The following is a 27408-nucleotide window of genomic DNA, read 5'->3' as shown; positions in this document are numbered from 1 at the left end:
ATGGCATTAGTGATACAGTGTTAAAAAAGTATGCAAAAATGTAATAGAAAAAGGGTGAAAGATTAAGGTTATATTACGTCAAAAGTAAACAATATGTTAAAGGTGTTTAAATATAAAGAGGAAAGATCGGAGACATAATAGAAGTGAATACAATAATTAGAAATGAGTTTTGAAAGAGGGTAAGGATTTGCTGTATCTGATTGGACAAAGAGGAACAAAAAAAAGGGAGGCGTGAGGAAGTCAAGAAATAAAGTTTTGTAAATGTGACTTTAAAAATTGGAGTTTTATTTTTAATCTTTTCTCTTTTTTATGTATATCTGTGACTGCTTCTGTTGTTCTGTACTTCTCTGTTGTTTCTTCTTTTTCTGTAAAAATAAATATATATTTTTTAAAAAAAGATTTATATGCAGCTTGATTGTAAGGGGATGGGGGGGGGGAAGCCTCAAGGTTGCTTGTTAACAAAACAAAACAAAAAAAGATAAAACAATAAATTTATCACTAAAAACATAGAACCATAATTAAAAACATAGAGACCTTTGAGGGTTTTGGGTTGTTGTTTTTTTTAAATAATAATAATAATAATCAAGCAGTGTATCGATTTTATGAAATAATAAATAAAATTAAAAGCAGAATAGAATGCACCAAAATAAATTAAAGCTTCAGTGACAATTAAAGCAAATGTTTTATTAATCTGTTCAAATATGGGATTCTTTACTTAGCACTGCCCACTCTTAACGTTTCTGCACTAGACTCTACGGTCTTTCGCGTGGATTAAAAATAAAATAGAACCCTGCATCACTTGCAGTTTTGAAGGACAGATCACACTCCCCCCCCCCCCAGCACATGGCCCCGCGCATGCGCCCCTCTTTTTAAAACGAACTGCCGCAAGAGCCTCTCCTCTCTCCAGGACTAGCCCTGCCCGTGAGCTTGGCCAATCAGAGGGTTCCCAGTGCCTACAACGCACGCGCAGTACGTCCCTCTCCCTCGGAGCAGCATGTTTTAGTGCGCAGAGCGGTCGGTTCCTTCCTTTTCTCCCCACCCCGCGTATAGCCTGTAGACTTTTAAAGGTTTAGACTGCCAGTTTTATAGCCTGGAAGTGCACTTCCGGGTTAGTTTTGATACCCTTCCTCTTCGCCTCTCTCCATCTCTCTCTCTCTCTCTTTCTCTCTCTTGCCTGCAGGGATTAAAAGTGACAACTCCATGTGCGGCCTTCGCTACTATAAGCCCTTTGTCAACAACGAAATGTCGCTGTTTTTTGTGTTGAATACATGCTATATGGTAATTTATGGACCTAATAGGTATCTAAAGCCATTTGCACATAGCAAAGTATGTATTTTATCCAAATAATTGTTGAACTGAAATACAATTAAGAAGGATATCAATAGTGAAATAATTATTAAGTTCCAACTTAAAATGATTTTTTCCCCCCATAACAAACTTAATAATGCAAACACGTTGGCATTTGGCAATAACAAAAGTTCCTTTAGAAACACAATTTACAAAGACTCATAATCTAGTCTCTAGAAACTTGCTATAGCATGAAATAATAATAGCAAACCGGTGATAATTTAGGGAGCAGGCTAGCAGGCGGGGCCCATGACTTACATCACAGGAGCCTACACAACACACAACACTATTGCTGAATGTAGGTATTATTTTATTTGTTTTCTATTTTGTATTTTTGTTTTTTCTTTAATTTTTTGGGGGGGTTCCCAAGAGAGTGGGGCCCTAAGCTATAGCTTGTTTAGTTTATACATAAATCCGGCACTGGTCTTATTCCAGACTGTGTTAAGTGGACAAACAGCTGTCTCAAAACAGCAAAACTCTAAACAGTGCGCTATATGGATGTACGACTCTCTATTTCTATCTCTATTCGCCCCGAAAATCCCATAGAGATAAGAAATAAAACAGAGTTATTATTTCCACCTCTCACTTCCGGTGCACATCGATTAGTTCCGTGTCAAGGGTCTCGGAAGTCTGTGATGTCCGAGTTAGTAATGGTGGGTGATCCCTTTTTTTCCTTTTCCTTGCTCACCTCGTTGCCTTCATAAGAGGACGGGCAGTATCTTACCCGGGGTGCTAAATGAGGCGGCGGCAAGGGGTTACTCTGGGGTCTGTGATAAGTGATGCAAGGTTTTTGTTTTATTTCTAATCCACGCGAAAGACCGTAGAGTAAAGTTGGGGCTAGGGCAGAAATGTTAAGAGTGGGCAGTGCTAAGTGAAGAAACCCATATTTGAATAGATTAATAAAACATTGGCTTGAATTGCCACTGAAGTTTTAATTTGTTTTGGTGCATTCTGTCTTGCTTTTATCCGCGTACTTCCATGTCAAGTGCAGATGAGATTGTAAACATGGAAAGGGTGGCGAGAAGAACCATGTGCAGCCATGAAACTGCCAGCACATTTCGCAAAGCTAAGCAGGATCCGGTATGGTTTCACATCGGTTGGATGGGGAACCAACACATGTTGTGATTCCTGCATATTGCAATGGGGGTTGGGCTAGAGGACCCTGGGGGGGGGTCCCCTCCCAAATTTAAAAAGGTAAAGGGACCCCAACCATCAGGTCCAGTCGCCGACTCTGGGGTTGCGGCGCTCATCTCGCTTTATTGGCCGAGGGAGCTGGCGTATAGCTTCCAGGTCATGTGGCCAGCATGACTAAGCCGCTTCAGGCAAACCAGAGCAGCGCACAGAAACGCCGTTTACCTTCCTGCCGGAGCAGTACCTATTTATCTACTTGCACTTTGACGTTCTTTCGAACTGCTAGGTTGGCAGGAGCTTGCAAATTTACGATTCCATTATTTCTATAAAAGCTCCTCTGACTGCCCTTGTCCCTGCAGAAGGCCCGCTAGCAACTCTTTGCAAAGGCTGTGCGTGACTTTTCCTCCATTTACAGTGGTACCTCAAGTTAAGAACCTAATTCGTTCTGGAGGTCCGTTCTTAACCTGAAACTGTTCTTTAACCTGAGGTACCACTATAGCTTGGGACGCAGGTGGCGCTGTGGGTTAAAGCCTCAGCGCCTAGGACTTGCCGATCGAAAGGTCGGCGGTTCGAATCCCTGCGGCGGGGTGCGCTCCCGCTGCTCGGTCCCAGCGCCTGCCAACCTAGCAGTTCGAAAGCACCTCCGGGTGCAAGTAGATAAATAGGGACCGCTTACTAGCGGGAAGGTAAACGGCGTTTCCGTGTGCGGCTCTGGCTCACCAGAGCAGCGATGTCACGCTGGCCACGTGACCCGGAAGTGTCTTCGGACAGCGCTGGCCCCTGGCCTCTTGAGTGAGATGGGCGCACAACCCCAGAGTCTGTCAAGACTGGCCCGTACGGGCAGGGGTACCTTTACCTTTACCTTTTACCACTATAGCTAATGAGGCCTCCCGTTGCTGCCGCCGTGCGATTTCTGTTCCCATCCTGAAGCAAAATTCTTAATCTGGGGTACTATTTCTGGGTTAGCAGAGTCTGTAACCTGAAGCATCTGTAACCTGAAGCGTCTTTAGCCTGAAGTACCACTGTATTATATACACTGCCTCTCCCCTTGGTGTGTGTGTTTATCAGATCCTTCCCTTGTGTCCTTACAGCAACCCTGTAAGGTGTGTGAGGCGAAGAGACGTAGTGACCTACGAGCCCAAACTCACCCAGAGAGCTTCGTGATCTGAACCAGGATCTTTCATAAGATTTATTCACAGCACTTGATTGTAAAAAAAAGACTAAAAAGGCTTCAAAGCGGTTTACAAAAAACGAAGCAGTAAAATCCAGAAAAAATTACAACCCTACTTTAAAACACACAAAAAGATAAAATACTAAAATAAGACTAAAATTACACACTGACTTTCTAAGCATCTTGGTAAGCCTGCCTAAACAAATGGTTTAGGCAGGCGCCTGCTTGATCTCAATAGGCAGGAAGTTCCAGAGTGAAGGTGCCGCAATACTTAAGGGTTGAGTTCTTACAAATGCAGAATGGGTATTATGTGGCACCTGTAACAGTGTTAATTCAGCTGACTGAAGTGTAGTGTAAGGCGATCTCATAGGTAAATTCTTCCCAAGCAGCTAAGGGCTGAATAGACTAATAGCAACACCTTAAACTTGGCTTAGTAGCAAATGGGCAACCAGTGCAGATCTCTGAGTGCAGGTGTTAAATACTGACAAGCCTCCCCTGTCAGCAATTGTGCAGCAGCAATCTGCACTAATTGCAGCTTCCAGATCAAGCCCCACATACAGCTAATCCAGTCTTGAAGCAACCTACCCAACCTTAGCCCCCACACTGTCCCATTATGACTGACCAGATTTGGTGGTTAGAGAGTTGTCTGTGGCCTTTTGTAATGGAAGAATGCAAGTCTCTGAATTTGGGTAGCTTTGCTTCTCTGGAAATTTTACGTGTTGCAGATTTCCTACAAGGATGACGTGTCTACAAGCTGTTTCATATGTTTACTAAACCTGCCTAAACCCTGTGTGTTGTTTTCATAAATGTGATATATGTGAGCAGTGTAACATAGTGGGAACATGGAAAAAATCATCATCCAATCAGGCTTGGATGTTCCAAATGTATATTTTATTATCCTAGAAGTTGCTGATGCAATCTTCTGTGTGCTCCCACTTTGCTGTTGCCTTGCCCGTGTTGATGCGAACAAAACCATAAACATTATGTCTACACCAGCTGTGAAACAATTCTATGCATTATGCAGAATGTGGTATAACTGTACTACTTCAGACTGCAGGGAGAGAAAAAGAGAGTTCCATTTTAAATGCCTGCCCCTAAACTAGCATATGCAGGAAAACACACACACACACACACACACACACACACACACACACACAGAGACACAGAGTTTTATGTGGAGATGCTTTAAAAAATATTGTCCCCCACTAGAATTCTACTGTTTTGCTCTACCACTATAATTTCCTGTTTCCAATATTAAAAGGCTTATTAAAGGACACCACCCACATACAAGGGGGAGATAACAGCAGGTTTAGATTTGCAGAAATTCGTATTTTAAAATCTTAATGGGGAAGATCCCACCAAAAGCCCAGTGAAGGCTGAGTGTGTTCATTGTCTATAGATGATGACAGACTGCTGAGGAATAAAAGAGTCAATAGGATGTGAGCAGTAATGGAGTATTGTGTTGGAGGTCATAGCTGACTGCCTGGAACAATGTTTGTTTCAGGTCCCTTGTGTTCTGCATAATGTGTGGATTGATTCCTACACAGAAGTCTATTAAATAGTTAATAGGCCATGCATTTAGACTTGTGGAACAAATTCCTGATCAGTGGACTATGAAACTCAAGTCACATAAAATTATGTTTAGTCCAGCCACGGGAGAGTATTCTGAAATAATGCTCATTTCTGCTGTTGTAAACAGGCAATCTGCATCTCTTGACTCCGCCGGAATTTAAAATAATGTGCATTTAAAAATAATGGCCATGGAGCACGTAGGTCAGGATGATAGAAGGCATGAGGGAAATAAGAAAAGCTTAGCCATTTTTTCTAGTCTAGCATTCTGTTTCCAGCAGTGCCTAACCAAAGCTTAGGAAGGGTTACAAATAGGGTATCAAAGCAACTGCCCTATCTTCTTTATCTCACCATCATTTGGTAGTTGCAGGAATATTGGCTGTGACTTGGGAGTTTCTACCTAGCTACCCTGGCAATTAACTGTTGATCGGCCTATCCTTCAAGGACGCTTCTAATACACTGGCTGGTGGGCAGAAGTGAAAGAAAGAGCACTGATGAGTTTGAGTTGCAATAAACCTAACTGTTAGGACAAAAATTAAGTCCTTTGCAATGAAGGATATAAGTTGATACAGGCAAGGTCTGTCATTTCAAGACTGCTTCGTAAATGGGTTCTCTCAAACATTAGTGGTTTGGTTGCAGCTGGGAAAGGAGCACACTTTTAGAACAAGTTCAGTGTACTGCTAAAAAAACTAAGTTCAACCTTTCTCTCTCTTCACAGGTGTAGCCCTGTGTCTTGGTGCAGAATGGGAATAAACAATGTAAACCTTGGATCTTTCTGCCCTGTACAGAGAACACATGCACAGCTTCATAAAACCAAGTTTCTCCAACTTTTGGAAATGTATTTTTGTTAAGGATTCCTTTGACTGATTATAGGAGTGAGTAAACTATGCTCAGCCAGTGGCTGTTCACTTTGCTTATCACACCACACTCTGGACGGTGACTGCTGCAGTTCTCCTAAAAGCATGTCTGCGCTTATGAAAAGGGCATTATGGCTTGCTGTCTGCCTCAAGAGGTCATATCATGCTGGCATTTTTTCGTCTCTTTCTCTGGGTTTGGAAAAGTCTCCCGGACATCGCGTCACATTCCTCAGGCGATATTCCTCCGAGACTGGCAAGGTGACAGTTGTCTTGTTTACTTATAAAATACTTGTTATTAGGTTGAGTTCAGCACGATTAAGTTCAGCTTGTAAATATTGTAGCTGAGAAGTAAGTGGGTGGCCAAAAAATTCCATAGCAAGTTGCAATCCAAGTATTTGGGTTGGGTTCTGAAGTAGATGACAACAGGTAGCTAATTCCTGCTGCTGCTACTACTACTACTACTACTAAATAAGAATAAGAATAGTAATATAATAATAATAATAATAATAATAATAATAATAATAATAATAATAATAATAATAATAATAATTTGTTATTTATACGCTGCCCATCTGGCTGGGCTTCCCCAGCCACTCTGGGCGGCTTCCAACAGAATATTAAAATACAATGGTCTATTAAACATTAAAAGCTTCCCTAAACAGGGCTGCCTTCAGATGTCTTCTAAAAGTCTGGTAGTTGTTTTTCTCTTTGACATCTGGTGGGAGGGCATTCCACAGGGCGGGTGCCACTACCGAGAAGGCCCTCTGCCTGGTTCCCTGTAACTTGGCTTCTCGTAATGAGGGAACCGCCAGAAGGCCCTCGGAGCTAGACCTCGTGTCCGGGCTGAACAATGGGGGTGGAGACACTCCTTCAGATATACTGGACCAAGGCCGTTTAGGGCTTTAAAGGTCAGCACCAACACTTTGAATTGTGCTCGGAAACGTACTTTGCAAACATAATTATGCTCCTTGGCCACCTGATGTTTTCCTCCCCTCTTACCACTTTTTTTTTTTTGTTAAATGAGTATCAGGGAGGTCAAAGGTTTATCAAAAATCCCAAACTTAAGAACATATCCTTGGAAGTAAGTCTCATTCATTTCAGTGAAGCATATCTCCCAAGTAGGTACGTTTTGAGTTTGTTTATTTATTTATTTATGTTTTGAGTTGGTCTATTTATTTAGTAGGGACGTGGGTGGCACTGTGGGTTAAACCACAGAGTCAAGGGCTTGCCAATCAGAAGGTCAGCGGTTCGAATCCCCGCAACAGGGTGAGCTCCCGTTGCTCGGTCCCTGCTCCTGCCAACCTAGCAGTTTGAAAGCTCGTCAAAGTGCAAGCGGGAAGGTAAACGGTGTTTCTGTGGGCTGCTCTGGTTCGTGAGAAGCGGCTTAGTCATGTTGCCCACATGACCTGGAAGCTGTACGCCGGCTCCCTTGGCCAATAAAGCGAGATGAGTGCCGCAACCCCAGAGTCGTCCGCGACTGGACCTAACGGTCAAGGGTCCCTTTACCTTTAGTTATTTAGTAAATTTGTATGCAACATATGAGTTCACAACAGTAGAGTGGTTCACAGCATGTAGTTGCCACCTGAAACATCTCGGTTAAGAGTGACTATCAATTGACTGCGTAGCTACTGTATGTGTATGCGGTGACGAATAGTAACTCTTAACTGAGATTTTACAAGCTGCAACTTAAAACACATTGTGTGTGTGTAACATAATTCAGTGGTCCCTGGCTAGTGTTCTCCAGGTGTTTTAACTTGGCTATTGTCTAGTTGCCTAATGTGAGTAGCACCACTTTGGAAAGAACAGCACCGTTTAAGTTACTCTTGTTGAGCTATAAAGCCCTAAGTTTCATCTTGGGACCAACCATAGGGGCGGTCTTTTCTGTTATGGTGCCCAGTTTGTGAAATCACCCCCATCCCTTGAAATAAGACAACCACTGATTCTATTACTGTTACCTAAATTTAACAACCTTTCTGTTTGCCTGTGCATTTGTTGCTTATTAATGCAGATGGAAAACAAAAGCTATAAGGGCACTAAAGGGATTTTGCATCAGAACCACAAACTTTCATTGGCCTGGACCTCCTCCCAGTTTTGTACCATGCGAAATGGTATCTTTTGAGTTTTTAATGAGAGTATAAATACATTGGCAAACACATTGGTCCACCACCCCAGACAATTCATGATTTGTGACCCTTTTCCTTTATGTGCTTTAGGATACAGCGGACATGTCATTGTTTCCTGTTGAAAACATTAGAAATTTCAGCATAATAGCTCATGTGGACCATGGGAAAAGTACTCTAGCAGATAGGCTGCTGGAGATAACAGGTGAGATAATTTTACAATATGCTTTATTTCTTTGGGTACTGCCTGTGGGATGTAATCCATTGGAACAGTCAGATACAACATTCCTTATTTCCCCAGAGTGGGCACAACAGGCAACTTCCTGTTCCACTGGTCTGGAGTGTCTTCCCCCTGCATGTGATCTGGGAGATGGGCATGGCCATGGTTTCCTCCATAAAAGAGCCGAGTCACGCAGCCATTTTCTATCTCTTGATCTCTCTCTTGCTTGCTGCCATGCTGCTCTCCTGCAGCCATTTTGTTCTCTTAATGTAATTTTGCTGTCTGCTGGCTCCCAGCTAGCAGCACATGAGTTCTCACAGATTGTACTCACAGATTGTTATGTAACTACTAAGTCAAGCCTGCCTATCAGGGATCAAATCGTGAACTGAAACGTGAGTAAACTTCTTGTTACTTTTAAGGAAAGACTCTTGTGTCTTTATTCTATTAAAAGGGATAAAAGGGGACACCAGGAATAATGGGCAAGCCACATTGGATTACTTAACTAAAGAGATTCAAATGAATCTGCAAACTAGCTTCCTGCTATATTGAGGGGAATCTGTTCTGAAGGAAGGATAATACTTATTCAATATATCCTTTCCTGCTATCCTTGACTTTCCCACACTTCATTTAAAATAAATACCTAGGCAGAACATGTAAAACAGACAAAATAGAATAATAAAAGCCATATGAATAAAACGTCACAATCAGTTATGATAGCGAGATCCTATTAATAGTCAGGAAAAGCTTGGGTGAAGCAGTCTGATTTCTCTTGCTGTTGGAAGCAAACAACATTTAGCAGCTTCCTGATCTACACAAGGAAGATGCCACAAGGGAGAAATCCCTTCTTTCTACTTTGAGGTGACCTGTAGGCCATGGAATGGCTACCAGGACCTGCTTCACAGATTGTGGTAATCGGCTTCATCTTACTTCGTTATTTATGCACAGCATTTAAGATTCTAATGTCAGTTTCATTTTCTATGCTGACCATTGTTTATAGATTCAGTAGAATACTTCTAATGTTTACCCTTTCCATACCTAAAATAGAACGCTTTATGCTAATGGCTCGTAAATTGTAGGTTTTCTTTCACTACCTGTGTGTGTATTTTTGTCACAGAAGTGGGACGCTAAAGTTTCCATTTTATTTTATTGTGTTTAATTTGGGGGACATCTGTTCTGTGAAACGGCAGTCAGTTTGCATTAAAAAAAACGTGTTAACCTTACTACCAAAAGAGGTTTACACATTTCTCCTACCAGCTAAACTTTCTCAGATTTTCAAAGCCACAGAGGCAACATATGATATGCACACATATGACTTGTGTAACTTGCCTTGTTTGCCGAATCCACCTTTGTCCATTGAAAGCGTGCAGCTCTTAGCTCTTTTTTTCATAGGGATCTTCAATACAGACTAGCATCTGTACAGATGACAATGTATCCAGCTCCCTTCCTACCATTTTCATGCGTAGCACCTATTTAGGTCCCTGATTATAGAGAAGTCCTGGTAAGTCAGGACTACATGTACTTTGGAGTTTAAGACAGGACTGGGAAAGGCACGGACACAGGTATTGAGACTGCACTTCAGCATTTGGGCATTTGGGCTGTGCCACTAGAACTCTGAAACTCAGGTGTCAAAATTAACAATATATTGCATCAATTTTGAGAGTAGCCCTTTCACCAATCAGTTGCTCGAATATGTTTTAGATGGGTTTCCCTGAGTATTGTCTGCTTGCTCCGCTAAACTTTGGAACCCTAGCTTTCTTGATAGGAATAGACTGAGAAAGATAACACATAAAAATTGATCATGGTTTTTAAGAAAATAGCCGTAGGTCTATGAGAATTAAATATGGCTATGCAAAAATGGACACTTATCACAATGTACATTAATTATCCAGTATTTTTGATTCTCTAGGAACCATTGCCAAAACAGACCATAACAAACAGGTGCTGGATAAATTGCAAGTGGAACGAGAAAGAGGAATCACTGTTAAAGCCCAGACTGCCTCTCTGATTTATAACCACAAAGGAACAAATTACCTCTTAAATCTCATTGATACACCTGTAAGTTAATCATTAATGTTGCTGAAATAATACGAAATTGAACTATTGTTGTCGTTTTTGAAAAAGAAAATATTGAATGCTTCTAGATTATTGTTTTTTGCATTATTGTTACTTCTTGTTGCTGGTTTTTTACTTTGGCTTTATTCTGCTGTTGCTTTTATTTTGTTTAGCTTTTAAGTGTATGCTTTATTTGTTTACTTTAAGGGTTGTCTGCTTTGCTCAGAGGGGAGACCCATTGAAATGAATGAACCGAAGTTAGTCATGCCCATACATTTCAGTGGGTCTGTTCTGCGAAGACCGAACAGTTGGAAAAAACCCTCTGGTTTTCACTTTTTACAGCAAACTACCCAGATAATTGACGCGGGTGGCGCTGTGGGTTAAACCACAGAGCCTAGGACTTGCTGATCAGAAGGTCGGCGGTTCAAATCCCTATGATGGGGTGAGCTCCCGTTGCTCGGTCCCTGCTCCTGCCAACCTAGCAGTTTGGAAGCACGTCAAAGTGCAAGTAGATAAATAGGCGCAGCTCCGGCGGGAAGGTAAATGGCGTTTCCGTGTGCTGCTCTGGTTCGTCAGAAGCAGCTTAGTCATGCTGGCCACATGACCCGGAAGCTGTGTGCCGGCTCCCTCAGCCAATAAAGCGAGATGAGCGCCGCAACCCCAGAGTCAGCCACGACTGGACATAATGGTCAGGGGTCCCTTTATCTTTACCTTACCCAGATAATTGGGTGGCGTGTAAATATTGTAAAATAAATATATAAATAACCGCGGACCGGAGCAAATCCATGGCTGTGATCTAGTAACTCCGAATTGGTTGTGTAGCTCAGTTCAGGCAGGGGTACCATGTTCTGGTATATTAGCGGTGAGGAATCCTGCTTTAGGGGTTGGATAAAGCTCCATTGTTATCAGGCAGGAACGAAGCAGAGCTGCAATTAATCACTGGACACAGTGCAGTTGTTAGACTAATGCAACTAATTTATTAAATAGGAGAAGCTGAGTTAATGAGGGGGTTTAGAAAGATTGAAGCAAATGAACTGGATGAGTCATCCAGAAATCTTCATCGCCCGGCACAGGGAGGAATTTGTTGACTCTCACGGTCTCTTCAAAAGAAAGTACAAATACAAGGTGCCACAGGCCTAAGACCCTATGCAGAGGCATCCCAGATAACTTGGACTACAATTCCCATCCACCCTAGCTATCTTGGCCCAATGGTCATGTCAGGGATGATGGGAGTTGTAGTCATCACGGAGAACACCAGGTTGTAGATACTTAGTCCCTTCTATACTTAGTTCCCTCCTCCCCACAAAATAAAAGTTTTGTCATTTCTTCAAGAACTACAGTTAACTAATTACAGGTCAAGAAGCTTTCATAACTAGTTTCCTAAAGGGGGTAGGTTGCCATTTTGATGTTATGAGCCGTTCCTCCCAGATAAGTGAGTCTCTGGCATAGGTGTGTTGTCCGTGGACCCCTAATTAGGAACCCCTGATTTTGACAGTATTAACAAAATAGCAGAAACTAGATTCAATGCTTTCTGGTAAGTTGTCAGACAGTGGGTTCCACCATGACTTCATGGTGTTCTTTTGATGGTCTTTTTAACCGGACCTTGAGATGCCAAGTTCTTGAAATGTTTGCATTGCTTGTTTCCCCCCCTACAGGGCCACGTAGATTTTAGCTATGAAGTCTCACGGTCGTTGTCTGCTTGTCAAGGCGTCTTGCTTGTAGTGGATGCAAATGAGGTAGGGTTTGTGACTGACAACAGTAACTTCTGCCTTGTCTTTGTTCTTCGTGGAGTAATGAAGAGTTTGCCTCTCCCAAATGGTTTGAGGGAAGATTCGTCTATCGTTGTAGATAACTTTTAAGAAATATGGAAAAGACCAGATAGATTTCCACCACAGGCAGTTCCTGATAAGCCAGTACGTTATAGGATTGTTGGCTCAATACAATATAATCCTCTAGCCGTCTCCTCAGGAACAGGCCCCATTCAGTGCAGTGGGACTTAATAATAATAATAATAATAATAATAATAATAATAATAATAATAATTTATTATTTATACCCTGCCCATCTGGCTGGGTTTCCCCAGCTACTCTGGGCGGCTTCCAACAGAATATTAAAATACAATGGTCTATTAAACATTAAAAGCTTCCCCAAACAGGGCTGCCTTCAGATGTCTTCTAAAAGTCTGGTAGTTGTTTTTCTCTTTGACATCTGGTGGGAGGGTGTTCCACAGGGCGGGTGCCACAACCAAGAAGGCCCTCTGCCTGGTTCCCTGTAACTTGGCTTCTCGCAGCGAGGGAACCGCCAGAAGGCCCTCGGCACTGGACCTCAGTGTCTGGGCAGAATGATGGGGGTAGAGATGCTCCTTCAGGTATACTGGGCCGAGGCCGTTTAGGGCTTTAAAGGTCAGCACCAACAGTTTGAATTGTGCTCGGTAACGTACTGGGAGCCAGTGTAGGTCTTTCAAGACTTACTCCCAAATAAGTGAGTACTGGGGTGCAGCCCACGAGAGACCAAGCCCTACTAGACATAATGAGTCTTCTGAATGAACACTTTGAGTTTCTGCAGATATTACCTTCGCTTGATAACTGGGGTGGTAGATTAGGTCACCTGTTATGCTGCAATAGCTCAGCCCATAGAGCTTGAGGCTCTTAAACTTAGGGTTATAAGTTTGAGCCCCATGTTGGGCGAAATATTCCTGCTTTGCAGGGGGTTGGACTAGATGACCCTTGCGGTTCCTTCCAGCACTACAATTTTGTGATTCTAACATCTACTGCTACATAAACAATTTTCCATGACCAGTTGATTTCATGGGCAGGGGTCTCTCCTCACCTACCTGAAGATTGAAACCTGGGACCTTTTATGTGGAAAATATCCGCTCTGCCTCTGAGCTATGGCCATGTCTTTTTTCCCCCATTGGGACAATTTGGGGTGGGGTGGAGAGACTACATTCACAAACTTTCAAATGTTTAATAATGATGTTTTTTTCTAGGGTATTCAAGCTCAAACGGTTGCGAATTTTTATCTTGCGTTTGAAGCACAGCTGTCAATAATTCCTGTTATAAATAAGGTAATACTTGCCACGCACAGTATTAAAAATTCTTAGATAACTTTCGACTGTAGAATAGCAACTTGCACTCGCACGTCTGAATGCAGTTGTGACAGAGGTCAGCCACGGAAGGGCAAGTGGCCATTCTGGTTGTGTATCATCTCTATAGTTGTCTCTTCCCTGATTTACATCATTCCGTCAACATATACCGTATTTTTCGCTCCATAAGACACACTTTTTCCCCTTCAAAAATTAAGGGGAAATGTGTGTTTGTGTCATATGGAGCGAATGCAGGTTCCTTGGCTTAAGCAATAGCAACACGAAGCCTCCAAAGCGCAGAGGGAGAGCTCCCCCTGCGCTTTGGAGGCTTCGCATTGCTTTCGCTGAAGCCGCCTGAAGCCCCCGGAGCACAGCGCGAACTCCCACTGCGCTCCGGGGGCTTCAGGCAGCTATCCGCAAGCCTTCGGAGCGCAGCAGGAGTTCTCGCTGCGCTCCGAAAGCTTGCGGATAGCCGCCTGAAGCCTGGAGAGCGAGAGAGGTTGGTGCACACCGATCCCTCTTGCTCTCCAGGCTTCGCTTTGCAGGAGAGGCGCTGCACAGTTTTCCCTCTGCACAGAGCCCCTTCAGCGAAGCGGCAGGAGAAATGGAAGGGGCTCCGTTTCTCCTGCCGCTTTGCTGAAGAGGAGCTGAGCAGAGAGGGGGAGAATTCCCTCCCCCCTGTTCTCCCCCTCCTGTGGTCCGGTGCGTCCTATAGAGTGAAAAATACGGTACTTAACTTTTAAGGTCCTTTATGAGCTTCCTCTTTCTTTCCCATGGTTTGTTATTTTTCAGAAATCTCTATACCTGCCAGGGTTAAGGAATAATAATCCTATCACAGCAGTGGACAGCATGAAATCTACAATGAAAATACATTAGTGAAACAAGTAGATCACAAATCTGTAGGTCGGATTGATGCATGCACATAAACACCAATCTAGCAGGGAAAGCCTAGGACGGTTGAACAAATGAGTTGTGACCAGGTGCCCAAATGCCAATATTGAAATTGCCAGCCTGGTGTTCTTTCAGGACACATGCCAAAGGGTAGGTGCTGCCACACAAGAGGCCCTCCCATCAGATGTCAAGGAAATAAACAACTGTCTAACTTTTAGAAGACATCTGAAGGCAGCCCTGTTTAGGGAAGTTTTTAATGTTTGATCTTTTATCGTGTTTTTAGTGTTCTGTTGGGAGCCGCCCAGAGTGGCTGGGGAAACCTAGCCAGATGGGCGGGGTATAATAATAATAATAATAATAATAATAATAATAATAATAATAATTTATTAGTTATACCCTGCCCAGCTGACTGGGTTTCCGCAGTCACTCTGGGCGGCTTCCAACAAAATATTAAAATACAGTAGTCCGTCAAACATTCCCTAAACAGGGCTGCCTTCAGATGTCTTCTAAAAGTCTGGTGGTAGTTGTTCTCTTTGACATCTGGTGGGAGCGCGTTCCACAGGGCGGGCGCCACTACCGAGAAGGCCCTCTGCCTGGTTCCCTGTAACTTGGCTTCTCGCAGTGAGGGAACCGCCAGAAGGCCCTCGGTGCTGGACCTCAGTGTCCGGGTAGAACGATGGGGGTGGAGACGCTCCTTCAGGTATACTGGGCCGAGGCCGTTTAGGGCTTTAGAGGTCAGCACCAACACTTTGAATTGTGCTTGGAAACGGGTTGTTGTTGTTGTTGTTGTTGTTGTTGTTGTTGTTAGCATATAGCACTACTAAGTGGTCCCTCTTATTCTTTATATTGTGCTCAATTTAATCTTCTGTGTAGGCCTCCTACTTCCTCAGTGCTGCCTTATCCTTGAGCTCAGAAGTTGCAATTCTGTGCATTTACTTGGGAGTAAGCCCTGCTGAAAACAGTGGCACTTATTTCCGAGTAAACATGCACACAGTTATGCTTCGCATCTGTCTCCTGATGCAGAAAGAAAAGCAGAATTTTGAACCTGCTTATTCTGTCCTGCATTTTCTTTTACAAATACTTCAGCTGGTTTTTTGTTCCGGATGTACATTTTCTGTGGTTTTCCCCTTTATGCATCCCCTCCCTTACCCTTCCCTTTGTATTATGCAGAGGGTTTGTCTTTTTAAAAATGGTTTGTCCTGTGCCCGGTAATTTTATGTGCTTTATAAATAAAATAGGGTGACAACGAACCCCAGGCTTTCAATTTTGAATAAACTGCTCTCAACAAACTCCATCTTCTTGACTGCAGGTCCCAGGTCTTGTTCTTAAGTCACAAAAACTTCCCAGGTTACTAGTAAAAGACGAGGAAAGTGAAAGTGTAAATGCAATGCACATTTTTGAAGCTTTTCTTATTTTTGTTCTAACAGAATTTACTTCTGACTTCTATTACATTGGGTGCATTTTTCCGACAATAACTTTGTTTTGCAGATTGATCTAAAGAATGCAGACCCTGAGCGGGTGGAAAATCAAATTGAAACCGTGTTTGATATCCCCAAAGACGACTGTATTAGAGTAAGACACCTTTTCTGGTGTATAAATATGTGTGTAGTAGGTGCTGATAAAACTCTCCTACATGGAAACATTACCAGGTTATTTTTATTAAATGATTATATTCTCACAGTGCACAGTGTTTACTTAGAATTAAGCTCCATTGAGATAAATGAAACTCAGCACTTCTCCCAGAATAAAGTGCCTTGCTTCCTTCTCCTGTAATCATTGAAGAAATGTATTTGCTTACTATTCAGAGTAAAGCATTTTCAAATATAACTGCATGAAGCATAATATATTGAGGTGACAACAGCTTACTAGTTAGTGTGCGCTGAATTAAGCTCTCTTTCCCTTTTTAATTTGCTTTAGATTTCTGCTAAACTGGGAACAAATGTTGAAAGAATACTTCAGGAAGTTATTGAACGAATCCCTCCGTAAGTTTATTTTTCTGGCATCTTATATACAGTGGTACCTTTACTTGCATTCACTTCCTGTTACGTATCCTTCGGGATACGTACGCGGCAAACCCGAAAGTATTTTTCCAGGTTTCGCCGCGTGCGCAAGTGCAGAAGTGGTCCCTCCAGTTGTGGAAACCTCGGGATCCGACTGGAGCTCCAGAATGGATCCGGTCCGCAACTGGAGGTACCACTGTACTATTGAGAAATGGACTGTCTTGCAGTTACGCTGAGCCATCTGCTTGAGCCAGTTACATGTTTGCATCTTTTTAATAATCTCCTTAATTTAGTGAGTTAACATCTCTCTCTCTCGCTCGCTCGCTCTCAAATTTTATGTTTTACAATTTAAAATCTTCATTTTACATCCTTAAGATAGCAATAACTTCCCTTCTTCTCTTTCCATGGTTCATTTTCCATATCATAAATCCCTGCATATTTTACAAAAACTGTACCATTCAGTATTCCATTACTGCATCCATCAAATCTTATTTACACTGTTGAGTTTATCTTAATGCTGCCCACGTTTTCAAGTGTACACAATCTCCCCCATATATTCAATAAACATTTTCCAGTCTTCTCTAAACGTATGTTCTTCTTGTTCTCTTATTCTATATGTTAAATCTGCAAGTTGTGCATATTCTGTCAACCTAAGTTGCCATTCTTTGGGACCTCGCTCGCTCTCCATTTTGGGGCTAACGAAACACGGGCCACAGGAGTGGCATACATAAATAACCCTTTTTGACACCTGGGAATTTCAGTCTGAATTGAATTCTTGATTGAATTCAGATCAGTAGATTTCTCTGGTAAATTTAACATGATGATAAAGCAGAAACAAAGGCATTTCAATGTTCTGCGTGCAGTGTGTGTTGCTATTTGCTACAGTAACTGGAACTGTATTTATGCGAGCGCTTGGAAAACAGACATTTGGTACTGAAAAATAACTCTCAGTATGTATTACACAGTAACCATGATATATATGTCTTTCTTATAACAGGCCCAGCGCCAGCACACAGGATCCGTTGAAGGCTTTGGTGTTCGACTCCACCTTTGATCATTATAGGGGTGTGATTGCCAATATTGCACTGTTGGGTGGGGAGGTTCGCAAAGGCCAAAGGATAGCATCAGCTCATACGAAAAAGGTTTATGAAGTTAATGAAGTGGGAATTCTGAAACCCGACGAGCAGCCAACGCACAAATTGTAAGTTGCAAGCGTTTGAAATAAATCAGAAACTCTTATTTGTTTGGCCTTTCTCAATATCCATATCAGGGTTTCCCAAACTTGGGTCTCCAGCTGTTTTGGGGACTGCAATTCCCAACATCCCTGACCGCCAGTCCTACCAGCTAGGGATGATGGGAGTTGTAATCCAAAAACAGCTGGAGACCCAGGTTTGGGAAACCCTGATCTGGATTCCTACTGCCAGCAGCAGTAAGACTGATTTCCCATCAGCTTTGCACTTTCCTTTGGCAAAACGTAGAGTGGAAGCATCTTCTTGCTTAGCTCAGCGTGGGGAAGTGGCTAATGGCATATAAAAAGGTAAAGGACCCCTGGATGGTTAAGTCCAGTCAAAGGCGACTATGGGGTTGCGGCGCTCATCTCGCTTTCATGCTGAGGGAGCCGGCGTTTGTCCATAGACAGCCTTCAGGGTCTTGTGGCCAGCATGACTAAACCACTTCTGGTGGAATGGAACACTGTGACGGAAGCCAGAGCGCACGGAAACGCCATTCACCTTCCCGCCACAGCGGTAGCTATGTATCTACTTGCACTGGCGTGCTTTCAAACTGCTAGGTTGGCAGGAGCTGGGACAGAGCAACGGGAGCTCACCCCATCGTGGGGATTCGAACCACCGACCTTCTGATCAGCAAGCCCAAGAGTCTCAGTGGTTTAGACCACAACGCCACTTGTGTCCCATGATGGCATATAGGAGCTGTTTCATGGTGCCTCTGCCCCAGGACAAAGCACTGTTGGCTGACTAATGTATTTTTAATCTTTGCTGGAAGCAAACCCAGCCAGATGGGCGGGGTGCAAATAAATTATTATTGTTGTTGTTGTTGTTGTTGTTGTTATTATTACACTAACATTTCAGGCAAGAGTAAAATGCTCTGCTTCCTGTCCATTTGCCAAGGCTGTGTAGCAAGTTTTGTAAAGATTGCAGCACACCAATTTGGGGAAGAGGATTTGACATAATTGTAGGCATTTGATAATGTGCGATTAAATCCCTAAACAGCTTCTTCTTGCTAAGAAAAAAGGCTTGAAATATCTAATGTGATAAATATTTCCGCATGATGCTGGTTTCGTTTAGATATGCCGGCCAGGTTGGCTATCTCATTGCTGGAATGAAAGATGTCAAAGAGGCCCAAATAGGAGACACAATCCATTTGCATAACCAACCAGTGGAGCCATTGCCCGGGTTCAAGTCAGCAAAACCCATGGTCTTTGCAGGTGAGGCACACACATTCAATGACAGGAAGTACTTTCATGTTTACTTATACCGGTAGAGTGCTTAGGTCCATTTAGGAATCGTCGTTAACTGTAACTGGAACGCCACGGATTCGTGTATAAATTGTACCCCTGTTACAGCACCAACACTTTTTTGTGCTCAGAAACATACTGGGAGCCAATGTAGTTCTTTTAGGACTGGTGTTATATGGTCCTGGCAGCCGCTCCGAGTCCCCAGCCTATCTGCTGTATTCTGGATTCGTTGGCGTTTCCGAATCAGCTTCAAAGGTAGCCCCACGTAGAGCGCAGAATCTTCTTGTTGACAATGCTTTCATTTTGTGTTGATGGTGGGTTTCTGTAAATTAGGTGACGTGGTGCTTCAGTGCCTGTCAAGATGACTGCTTATTACAACAGCGGTATGGGAAAGGTGGTTTATTTTTTGTTGACAGAATAGTGATTTTGTACAGGCTTGTGAATCGCTAAGCCTTTTCACAGTTATTCAGATAAACCGCTTTACTCGATCAGATTTAATTTCGAGGAGTGATTTCCTCACATGGATGGGTACTTTTGAAAATTTCAGCCAGTTTACTCTAATGGAACACTTCCAGGAGGAGAATATTTTTGAGACTTCCTTATGTTCATGCAATTGATCTTTCTCTTCCCCTCCTCCCAGAAGAGAAGGATAAGTTATTCAAGCTGCCTGCCGCTCAGTCAACCACTGAATCCAGCCCTTATGCGAAACAAGACTGAAGACTGATAATTTAAGAATCTGGTATATTATTTGTGGGCTGGCACCTGTTTCTTACAGAGAAGCGTCTTAAGTGGTTCTAGAGAAAATGCTGGATGAAATATATGAGGATCAACTGCCTTTACCAGCCAAGTTCTGTGTTGTATTGACAGGAATGTACCCAGTAGACCAGTCGGAATATAACAACCTGAAAAGTGCTGTAGAAAAACTGACTCTTAATGACTCCAGTGTTTCTGTTCATCGTGATAGCAGCCTTGCCTTGGGAGCCGGATGGAGGTGAGACTTGCCCTATTCAATCTTCGGCGCCACAAAGCACAAACATTTTCTCTTGATTTCATTTGGCCAGGAAGTTTAACATGCTTAGTTGGTGCTTTTTTTTTGGGGGGGGGGGGAGACACACACATTTTTTAGCACTTTGTGATTGACAGGGAAGATTGAGTACCGTGTAAACATTGCATTTACAGGTTGGGCTTTCTTGGCCTTTTACATATGGAGGTTTTTAATCAGCGTTTGGAACAAGAGTACAACGCATCTGTAATTTTGACAGCACCCACCGTACCCTATAAAGCCGTTCTTTCCTCAGCAAAATTGATAAAGGTAATGGTATGGTTTTGATTTGGCTTTTTGAAATCGGGGAGGGGCAATGCTGACTTTTTTTTACCTTTTGTAGGAACATGGAAAAGAGGTGATCACTATAATAAATCCTGACAAGTTTCCAGACAAGTCAGTAGTGGCGGAATACTTGGAGCCTAGAGTTTTGGGCACTATCATAGCACCTGATGAATATATTGGAAAAATAATAAGTCTATGCCAGGTTAGTGAATTCTTTTTTAAGCTTGAGTCTCCTTTCCGCCTTCAGGGTTGAGATGAAATGAGGCAGTTTTAATTTTAACGAGCCAAGAATTAATTTTAACGGGCCGGTCACGTTCTTAGAGAGCCACTTGTCTGCTGAAGAACCTCACCTATTGCAGAGGATTCTGGGGGATATTCTTTGTTAACATCGGAGCCTCGGTCAAGTATCTTGAGCCTCCTTTTCCCCTGTGTGAACTGAGCGTTTGCCCTGGAACATGCTCAACCCGCAATGAAGAGAACATCCATGGTAGCAGGCAGGTTTTTCAGAAAACACAGGTTCCTCACAAGAGAGTTTGGAAAGCCAGGAACATGTTTGATTTGGGCAAACATGTTCACATGGATTAACTTGCCATGTGAAGTTGTTCAGAGCTGTTAGCCTGTTTTATCCCAGTAATCCTTATTACAACCCTGTGAGGCACTAGGCAGCTTCATTACAGATTGGAAACCGAGCTGAAATAACAGTGGCTGGCCTAAGGCTATATATTCAGTTTGTGACAGAGATGAAGTTTCCGCTGACAACTTCCCGGCTCTCATCGCTCAGACTCTAAGCCACTGAAGTACTCTGTCTCTTCAAATAAAATCCATGTATATGTATAAATTGGTTGAGAGGAAGTTATACGTACCAAAGTTATTCATTTAACTGGTTAACTAATTAAATGAACAAACGTGGATTTAAAATATGGAATTGGTTGATAAATATGTTTAGGCTTATGCAGCAACAGGATATATATATGTATATGTGTGTGTGAGCGTGTGTGTGTGTGTGTGTGTATATATATATATATATATATATATATATATATATATATGAAAATCCTTATGGCTGAGTGTTATAGCAAATGCTTGTAAAGGATGTTTTGTTTGAAAGAAAGAAAGATGCCACCGCTACCTTAGGCTTCTTGATGCAGTGCTGAACTTCCTAGATTAAGTGCAGTTTCTTCTGCGGTTCATAAAAGGTAAAGGGACCCCTGACCATTAGGTCCAGTCGTGACCGACTGTGGGGTTGCGGCACTCATCTCGCTTTATTGGCCGAGGGAGCTGGCGTTTGTCCGCAGACAGCTTCCAGGTCATGTGGCCAGCATGACTAAGCCGCTCCTGGCGAACCAGAGCAGTGCACAGAAACACCGTTTACGTTCCCACCGCACTGCTTTACTGGCTGAGGGAGCCGGCATTTGTCCGCAGACAGTTTTTCTGGGTCATGTGGCCGGCATGACTAAGCAGCTTCTGACGAAACCAGAGCAGCGCATGGAAACGCTGTTTACCTTCCTGCCGGAGCGATACCTATTTATCTACTTGCACTTTGACGTGCTTTCAAACTGCTAGGTTGGCAGGAGCAGGGACCGAGCAACGGGAGCTCACCCTGTCGCGGGGATTCGAACCCCTGACCTTCTGATCGGCAAGTCCTAGGCTCTGTGGTTTAACCCACAGCGCCACCCGCGTCCCTTCTAAGGTTAATACTTAGACCTATATTAGTACTATAATCTATTTCTAGTCTTATCCTCAGTGGATAGGATGTTTCATTTCCCTTTCTTTGTACTAAGAGCCTTCAAAATATTTAATGATAGTCAGCCAGTTCTCCAGATTATCGAGGCTCAACACAGCAAAAAAAGATGGGACTTTGTCCTAACTAGCTTGCCATCTTAAATTACAATTTCTTGGTTCTCCTGAAGCCATTTCTCACCCAGCAGGCAAAGTTATAGGAGATCAAGCAAAATAGATTTCCATTACAGTGGTACCTTGGTTTATGAACTTAATTTGTTCCAGAAGTCTGTTATTAAACCAAAGAATTCTTAAATCAAGGCGTGCTTTCCCATAGCCACAGGGGACTCAATTTACAAATGGAACACACTCAACAGGAAGCGAAACATGTTCTGCTTCCAAGGCAAAGCTTACAAACCAAAACACCTACTTCTGGGTTTGCAGCGTTCTCAATCGAAGTTATTTATAAACTAAGCCATTCTTAAACCAAGGTACCACTGTATTTTCATGAAACTGTTGGTACCTTAGCAATAAGAAAAGTGAATAGTCGGGAGAAAGACTCACAGAAGAATGTGCAAACAAGATGAGAAAATAAATATCTATTTCATAAAGAAACACTGGAGCTTTTATTGCTTAGTTATGTTAATTTACCAGATCCCGGTAATATTGGTCCTTCAGTTTAAAATTCACCCATCATGTTTTAGAATGGAATATTTACTGAAGATTTATAGCATAAGAAATTCTAGTTGACTGTCAAAACTACTGTGTTGCTTGCCAGACTCGAAGGGCTATTCAGAAGGACCTGATATACATTGATGACCACAGAGTCATGATGAAATATTTCTTTCCACTGAATGAAATTGTCGTTGACTTCTACGATGCTCTGAAATCCCTCTCATCTGGATATGCCAGGTACAGTAATGTATTTTTAATAAAATAAAGTGGGACATTCATTATTTGTTGAGTTTTCAGAATTCTAGTCCCCACTGAATTTCAAGGTTTTGCAGAAGAGATGGAGTCTCTCCAAAGTGCATGAAATAATAATAATAATAATAATAATAATAATAATAATAATAATAATAATAATGCTCATCTGACTGGGTTGCCCCAGCCACTTGAGGAATACAATGGTTTTGCCTCTATTGTGGGGCAGAATGGGCAAGTTTATGCATCTTGCAGCACCATTCTATACATGTCTGCTCTGAAGTAAGGCCCATTGAGTTCTGTGGAACTTCTTTGCAAGTACATGTGTAAGCAGTCTATTCCTCAGGTTTCCCTGCGACATGTTTGAGGACAAATAGGTGGGGAAGGCTGTCTTTAAGGCCTTGTGGGACATAAGCAGGTTATTTCCTTTCTCCACTATTTTAAGTCCTCTAGCAAACGCTAGTAAACACTGGAAGAATTTTTTGAAAGGGGAAAAACCCTCCCGAGAAGATTATTTCAAGTAGTCAAACCTCGGTTTCCAAACGCCTCCGTTTCCGAACGTTTCAGCTCCCAAACACTGAAATCCCAGAAGTAAATGCTCCGGTTTTCAATCATTTTTCAGAAGCCAAACGTCTGGTGCGGCTTCCGCTTGAGTGCAGGAAGCTCCTGCAGCCAATCAGAGGCTACACCTCGGTTGTCGATCGTTTCGGAAGTCAAATGGTCTTCTGGAACAGATTACAACCAAGGTTTGACTGTATAGAAATGGAAGAGCAATGACTTATTGGATCAGTGAATTATAGCTGGGTGAATTTAATATACTAAACTGGGAATAGATCTATATCTATATGTGATTAAGAATAGGTCATGTATTTATTGTTATTTGCAATGGGGACTTTTTTTTTCTTTTTTACTGAGGGACAACAAACCTGTATCTTTATTTGAAGAATTAATGCAAGTATTATATTAAAAACACTGTCTTTAAAAAGCGGAACCCATTTTGAGTGATGAATTTAATGTTTTTCCTCCCCTCTTCAGTTTTGACTATGAAGATGCAGGATACCAGCCTGCAGATCTTATCAAAATGGATGTTCTTTTAAATGGGAACCCTGTAGAAGAGCTCATAACTATTGTTCATAAGTAAGTAAACTAAAAATGCAGCCCTAGACTGCAGAGGGTATCTTTAAGAGATGGTGTGGGTGTGTCCGTGGTGGAAGAATTGCCAGTCCCTAAACTCTGCTGGATTTACACTCACTAGGGCAGAAAGTGGGACGCAGGTGGCGCTGTGGTCTAAACCACTGAGCCTCTTGGGCTTGCCGATCAGAAGGTTGGTGGTTCAAATCCCTGCGACGGGGTGAGCTCCCATTGCTCGGTCCCAGCTCCTGCCAACCTAGCAATTCTAAAGCATGCCAAAAAGTGCAAGTAGATAAATAGGTACCACTCCGGTGGGAAGGTAAACTGCTTCTGTGTGCTGCTCTGGTTCGCCAGAAGTGGCTTAGTCATGCTGGCCACATGACCAGGAAAAACTGTCTGCGGACAAACGTCGGCTCCCTCGGCCAGTAAAGCGAGATGAGTGCCGCAACCCCAGAGTCGTTCATGACTGGACTTAACTGTCAGGGGTCCTTTACCTTTTAAGGCAGAAAGCAGGTTTACTTTTTTCCTTGTAGCAAGTTCTTTTTCTAAAATCCCACTGATTACATTGGGAGGGGCTCACTTATCAGGTCCATGTTGGAAGTAATGGGAAGGCTTGTGGATCTGAGCCAACCCTCAACCCCACTGACAGCAGAGAAATAACAGAAAATGCCACTGGAAGACCCACAGTATCTTCTGACCGCTTTCAGGTACCATAGGATTGTGCCTGAAGTGCAATTTTCTGCTTTTGGTTACATTCTCAAAACTACTTGTTTGGATTTTCAGTTTCATTGTACAGGTTGGTGCTGTTCCAGCACAACACGAGTTCTTCATTTCAGCAATTCCATTTCATTGTGGAACATTAATCCTTCTCCCCTTTATATAGTTAAATGGGAAAATCTAATTGTAAACCTTGTTTTAGACTCTGACATCCCGGTCTTTTCCTCTCTTTTTTTTTTTTAGGGACAAAGCATACACTGTTGGGAAAGCTCTGTGTGAACGTTTAAAAGATGTTATCCCAAGACAGCTATTTGAGATAGCTATTCAGGCAGCTGTTGGGAAAAAAGTCATTGCGAGAGAAACGTGAGTTGTTTCATGTTTTGCTTTGTTCTAAAAAAGTCATTTGTTAGATAAGTGCTAGTATTGCAAACCGAATAAAATCCCTCCCCTCCCCTCCCCCTTTTATCACTTGTAACTATTAAAGTTGTTTCTAATATTTACTTGAGAAGATGACATTCCAGTCCAGGCATAGGCAAACTCAGCCCTCCAGATGTGTTGAGACTGCAATTCCCATCATCCCTGACCACTGGTCCTGTTAGCTAGGGGTGATGGGAATTGTAGTCCCAAAACATCTGGAGGGCCGAGTTTGCCTATGCCTGTTCTAGTCTCTTAAAAGGTTACAACTAAAGTTAAAATCAGTGTGGTCTTTCATTTAGGCTACCCACTTCAAGAGCAATTCAGATTAGTCTCCATTCATTCTAGCGGATGCCAGCTTTATTTCAGAGAAAGCATCTAGACAAAGGCTCTGCATGAAAATCTCAACATACAAGGATACTGGAACGAGAGCTGTTCACAAAGGCCCCCTGGATCCAGGCCGTTTCATAACTTTAAAGATCAGCACTTTGCCTTTAGCCTGGAGACTAACCAAAATTCTGACTTTCTTAAAGAGGTATATCTTGTGCCTTAGGTGGCTGGTATTAGTCTGCAATTGCAATCTGGATCACCAGAAGTTTCTGAACTGTCTGAAAGGGTAGTCCCACATAGAATGCAGAATACGGGGCATAGTTGAGGCAGTAACCAAATAACTTCCCATTCCGAATTAAAGGAATGGTCTCACAAAAGGAAATATAATTATATTTCTCTGTCATTCCGCTTTGTAATTAGGAAGCGCATAGTAGACTGAGTATTAGAATTCTCTCCAGTTTTCCTTCTCGTAGCCATGGAGTAAGGCTGACACCCAGTGGTTAAAATGAACTAGAAAATAAGATTTCATTCAAATTGAGTACTTGTAGCTGATCAGTGCAAACGGGCATTTGCCATTTGAAGTCACATGCCGATTACTGAGTTGCCTTTTGTGATATAGCGCTAGGTGACATCATGTAACATTTCTGCAGGGCATCTTGTAAAAATGCACTTTGGTTTAAGCACTGAAACTTATTTCTTCCAGAGTGAAAGCTTATAGAAAAAACGTCCTGGCAAAATGTGTAAGTGTCATTCTTTTCTTTGGTAATGTCTGGTGATTGTAGAATAATGCCCCCGCCCCCTGGTTTTTTGCTTCCTCTATTGTAGGTACTGGTGCTAAGCTATATACTCCTGTTTTTCTGTTATGTTTTAGGTTCGTGTTGATACATGCACATTCAGTAAAAACGACAAGTTTGCTTTTGGTGGCAGTTCCACAGTGTGTGAAGTTAAGAGATCTGGTTATTATAAGAGTTATGCCACTTATTTCACCCAAAGCTCAGGGTAGCAGTTTTACATTTATCTGTCTTTTTAGTTGCCTTGGGTATTTGAAAAACAGTAGAAACATTTTGACCAGAGTATGCCAGCCAGTATTATAGATATTCATATTATAAAACACAGAGAAAATAACCTGTTTGTTTCCCTTTAAACAGTACGGAGGAGATATTACACGGAAAATGAAGCTATTAAAGCAGCAAGCCGAGGGAAAGAAGAAGTTGAGGAAAATCGGAAACGTGGAAGTGCCAAAGGATGCCTTCATAAGTGTTCTGAAGAGACAGACTGACAAGTAGTTGGAAGTCCACAATTACGGATTTTTTTTAAGTAAATGTTTGACAAGACTAGTGTTTACAATGTGGATGCCCTGTCTGGAATCCGATATATCCTGTGTGTACATACGGCTCAAGACTCTGAAATGTCATGAATGTAAATGTACACTTTTGACAAGTGTTCTGATTTCAAGAACGTTTATAAATGACGATTGGCTAGAAAGCCTGCAACTCTAAAACATAAAGCATTCTGGCTGGTAATCAATTTTTTTATGATGGCGTTATGATCCTGCAACTTATCGGCTGCCATAACGTCGCACGCCACCTTTTATTCCACGTGCATTCCTGACATGCTCTGGTTGTAGAATTGGACGCGACCCCAAGGGTCATCTAGTCCAACCCCCATTGGAATGCAGCAATCCCGCCCACAGCCATCTTTGGGTGGCCTCGAACCTCCAACCTTCTGGTTAACAGCCAGACACGCTGATCCATTGCACCGCAGAGGTCCTTAGTGAAGCGCATTCTGTACAGTAGAGGCAGCGACCATTTTGTGCAGGGATTCCATTCCTGGCCCCTGTGTGCATTAGCAGAGTGTACACAAGCCTGTTCCTCCCTCTCCCAGGTTCAAAAGGACCTGTGTGTGCATCAGTGGTTGTGCATCAATTGAA

The 27408-nt window shown here is 42.5% G+C and overlaps 1 protein-coding gene across 5 annotated transcripts; it reads left to right on the top strand.

Moving 5' to 3' along the window:
* The first annotated feature begins 938 nt into the window (after positions 1-938).
* On the top strand, positions 939-26975 carry GUF1 (GTP binding elongation factor GUF1). Of its 5 annotated transcripts, none has more exons than XM_083754955.1 (18): positions 939-1014; positions 5937-6333; positions 8289-8400; positions 10322-10470; positions 12123-12203; positions 13457-13534; positions 15932-16015; positions 16361-16425; positions 17441-17644; positions 18747-18886; positions 19784-19907; positions 20096-20228; positions 20302-20445; positions 22741-22874; positions 23922-24023; positions 24978-25097; positions 26182-26218; positions 26627-26975. In XM_083754955.1, exons 2-18 carry the CDS (start codon positions 6181-6183, stop codon positions 26762-26764), a joined length of 1998 nt encoding a protein of 665 aa, XP_083611081.1. In that variant the 5' UTR covers positions 939-1014; positions 5937-6180; the 3' UTR covers positions 26765-26975. The 5 variants fall into 5 exon arrangements, 4 of the variants coding, with proteins under 4 accessions (XP_083611081.1, XP_083611079.1, XP_083611080.1 ...); XR_014567984.1 differs by lacking the exon at positions 939-1014 and adding an exon at positions 1930-2000 and having other exon boundaries at positions 26129-26218; XM_083754953.1 differs by lacking the exon at positions 939-1014 and adding an exon at positions 1930-2000.
* Positions 26976-27408: the final 433 nt, after the last annotated feature.

Source organism: Podarcis gaigeae (genome assembly GCF_964106915.1).
Source record: "Podarcis gaigeae genome assembly, chromosome: 9".
NCBI classification, from domain to species: Eukaryota; Metazoa; Chordata; class Lepidosauria; order Squamata; family Lacertidae; genus Podarcis; species Podarcis gaigeae.
This window is presented reverse-complemented; position numbering and strand designations above follow the sequence as displayed.

What these genes read in the sequence shown, in the direction of transcription:
- GUF1 (XM_083754955.1), top strand. Translation starts at nt 6,181, where the DNA reads ATGTCTGCGCTTATGAAAAGGGCATTATGGCTTGCTGTCTGCCTCAAG. An exon ending in GCCTTGGGAGCCGGATGGAG is followed by an intron (nt 19,908 to 20,095) that starts GTGAGACTTGCC and finishes TTGCATTTACAG; the next exon opens with GTTGGGCTTTCTTGGCCTTT. An exon ending in CTCTCATCTGGATATGCCAG is followed by an intron (nt 22,875 to 23,921) that starts GTACAGTAATGT and finishes TCCCCTCTTCAG; the next exon opens with TTTTGACTATGAAGATGCAG.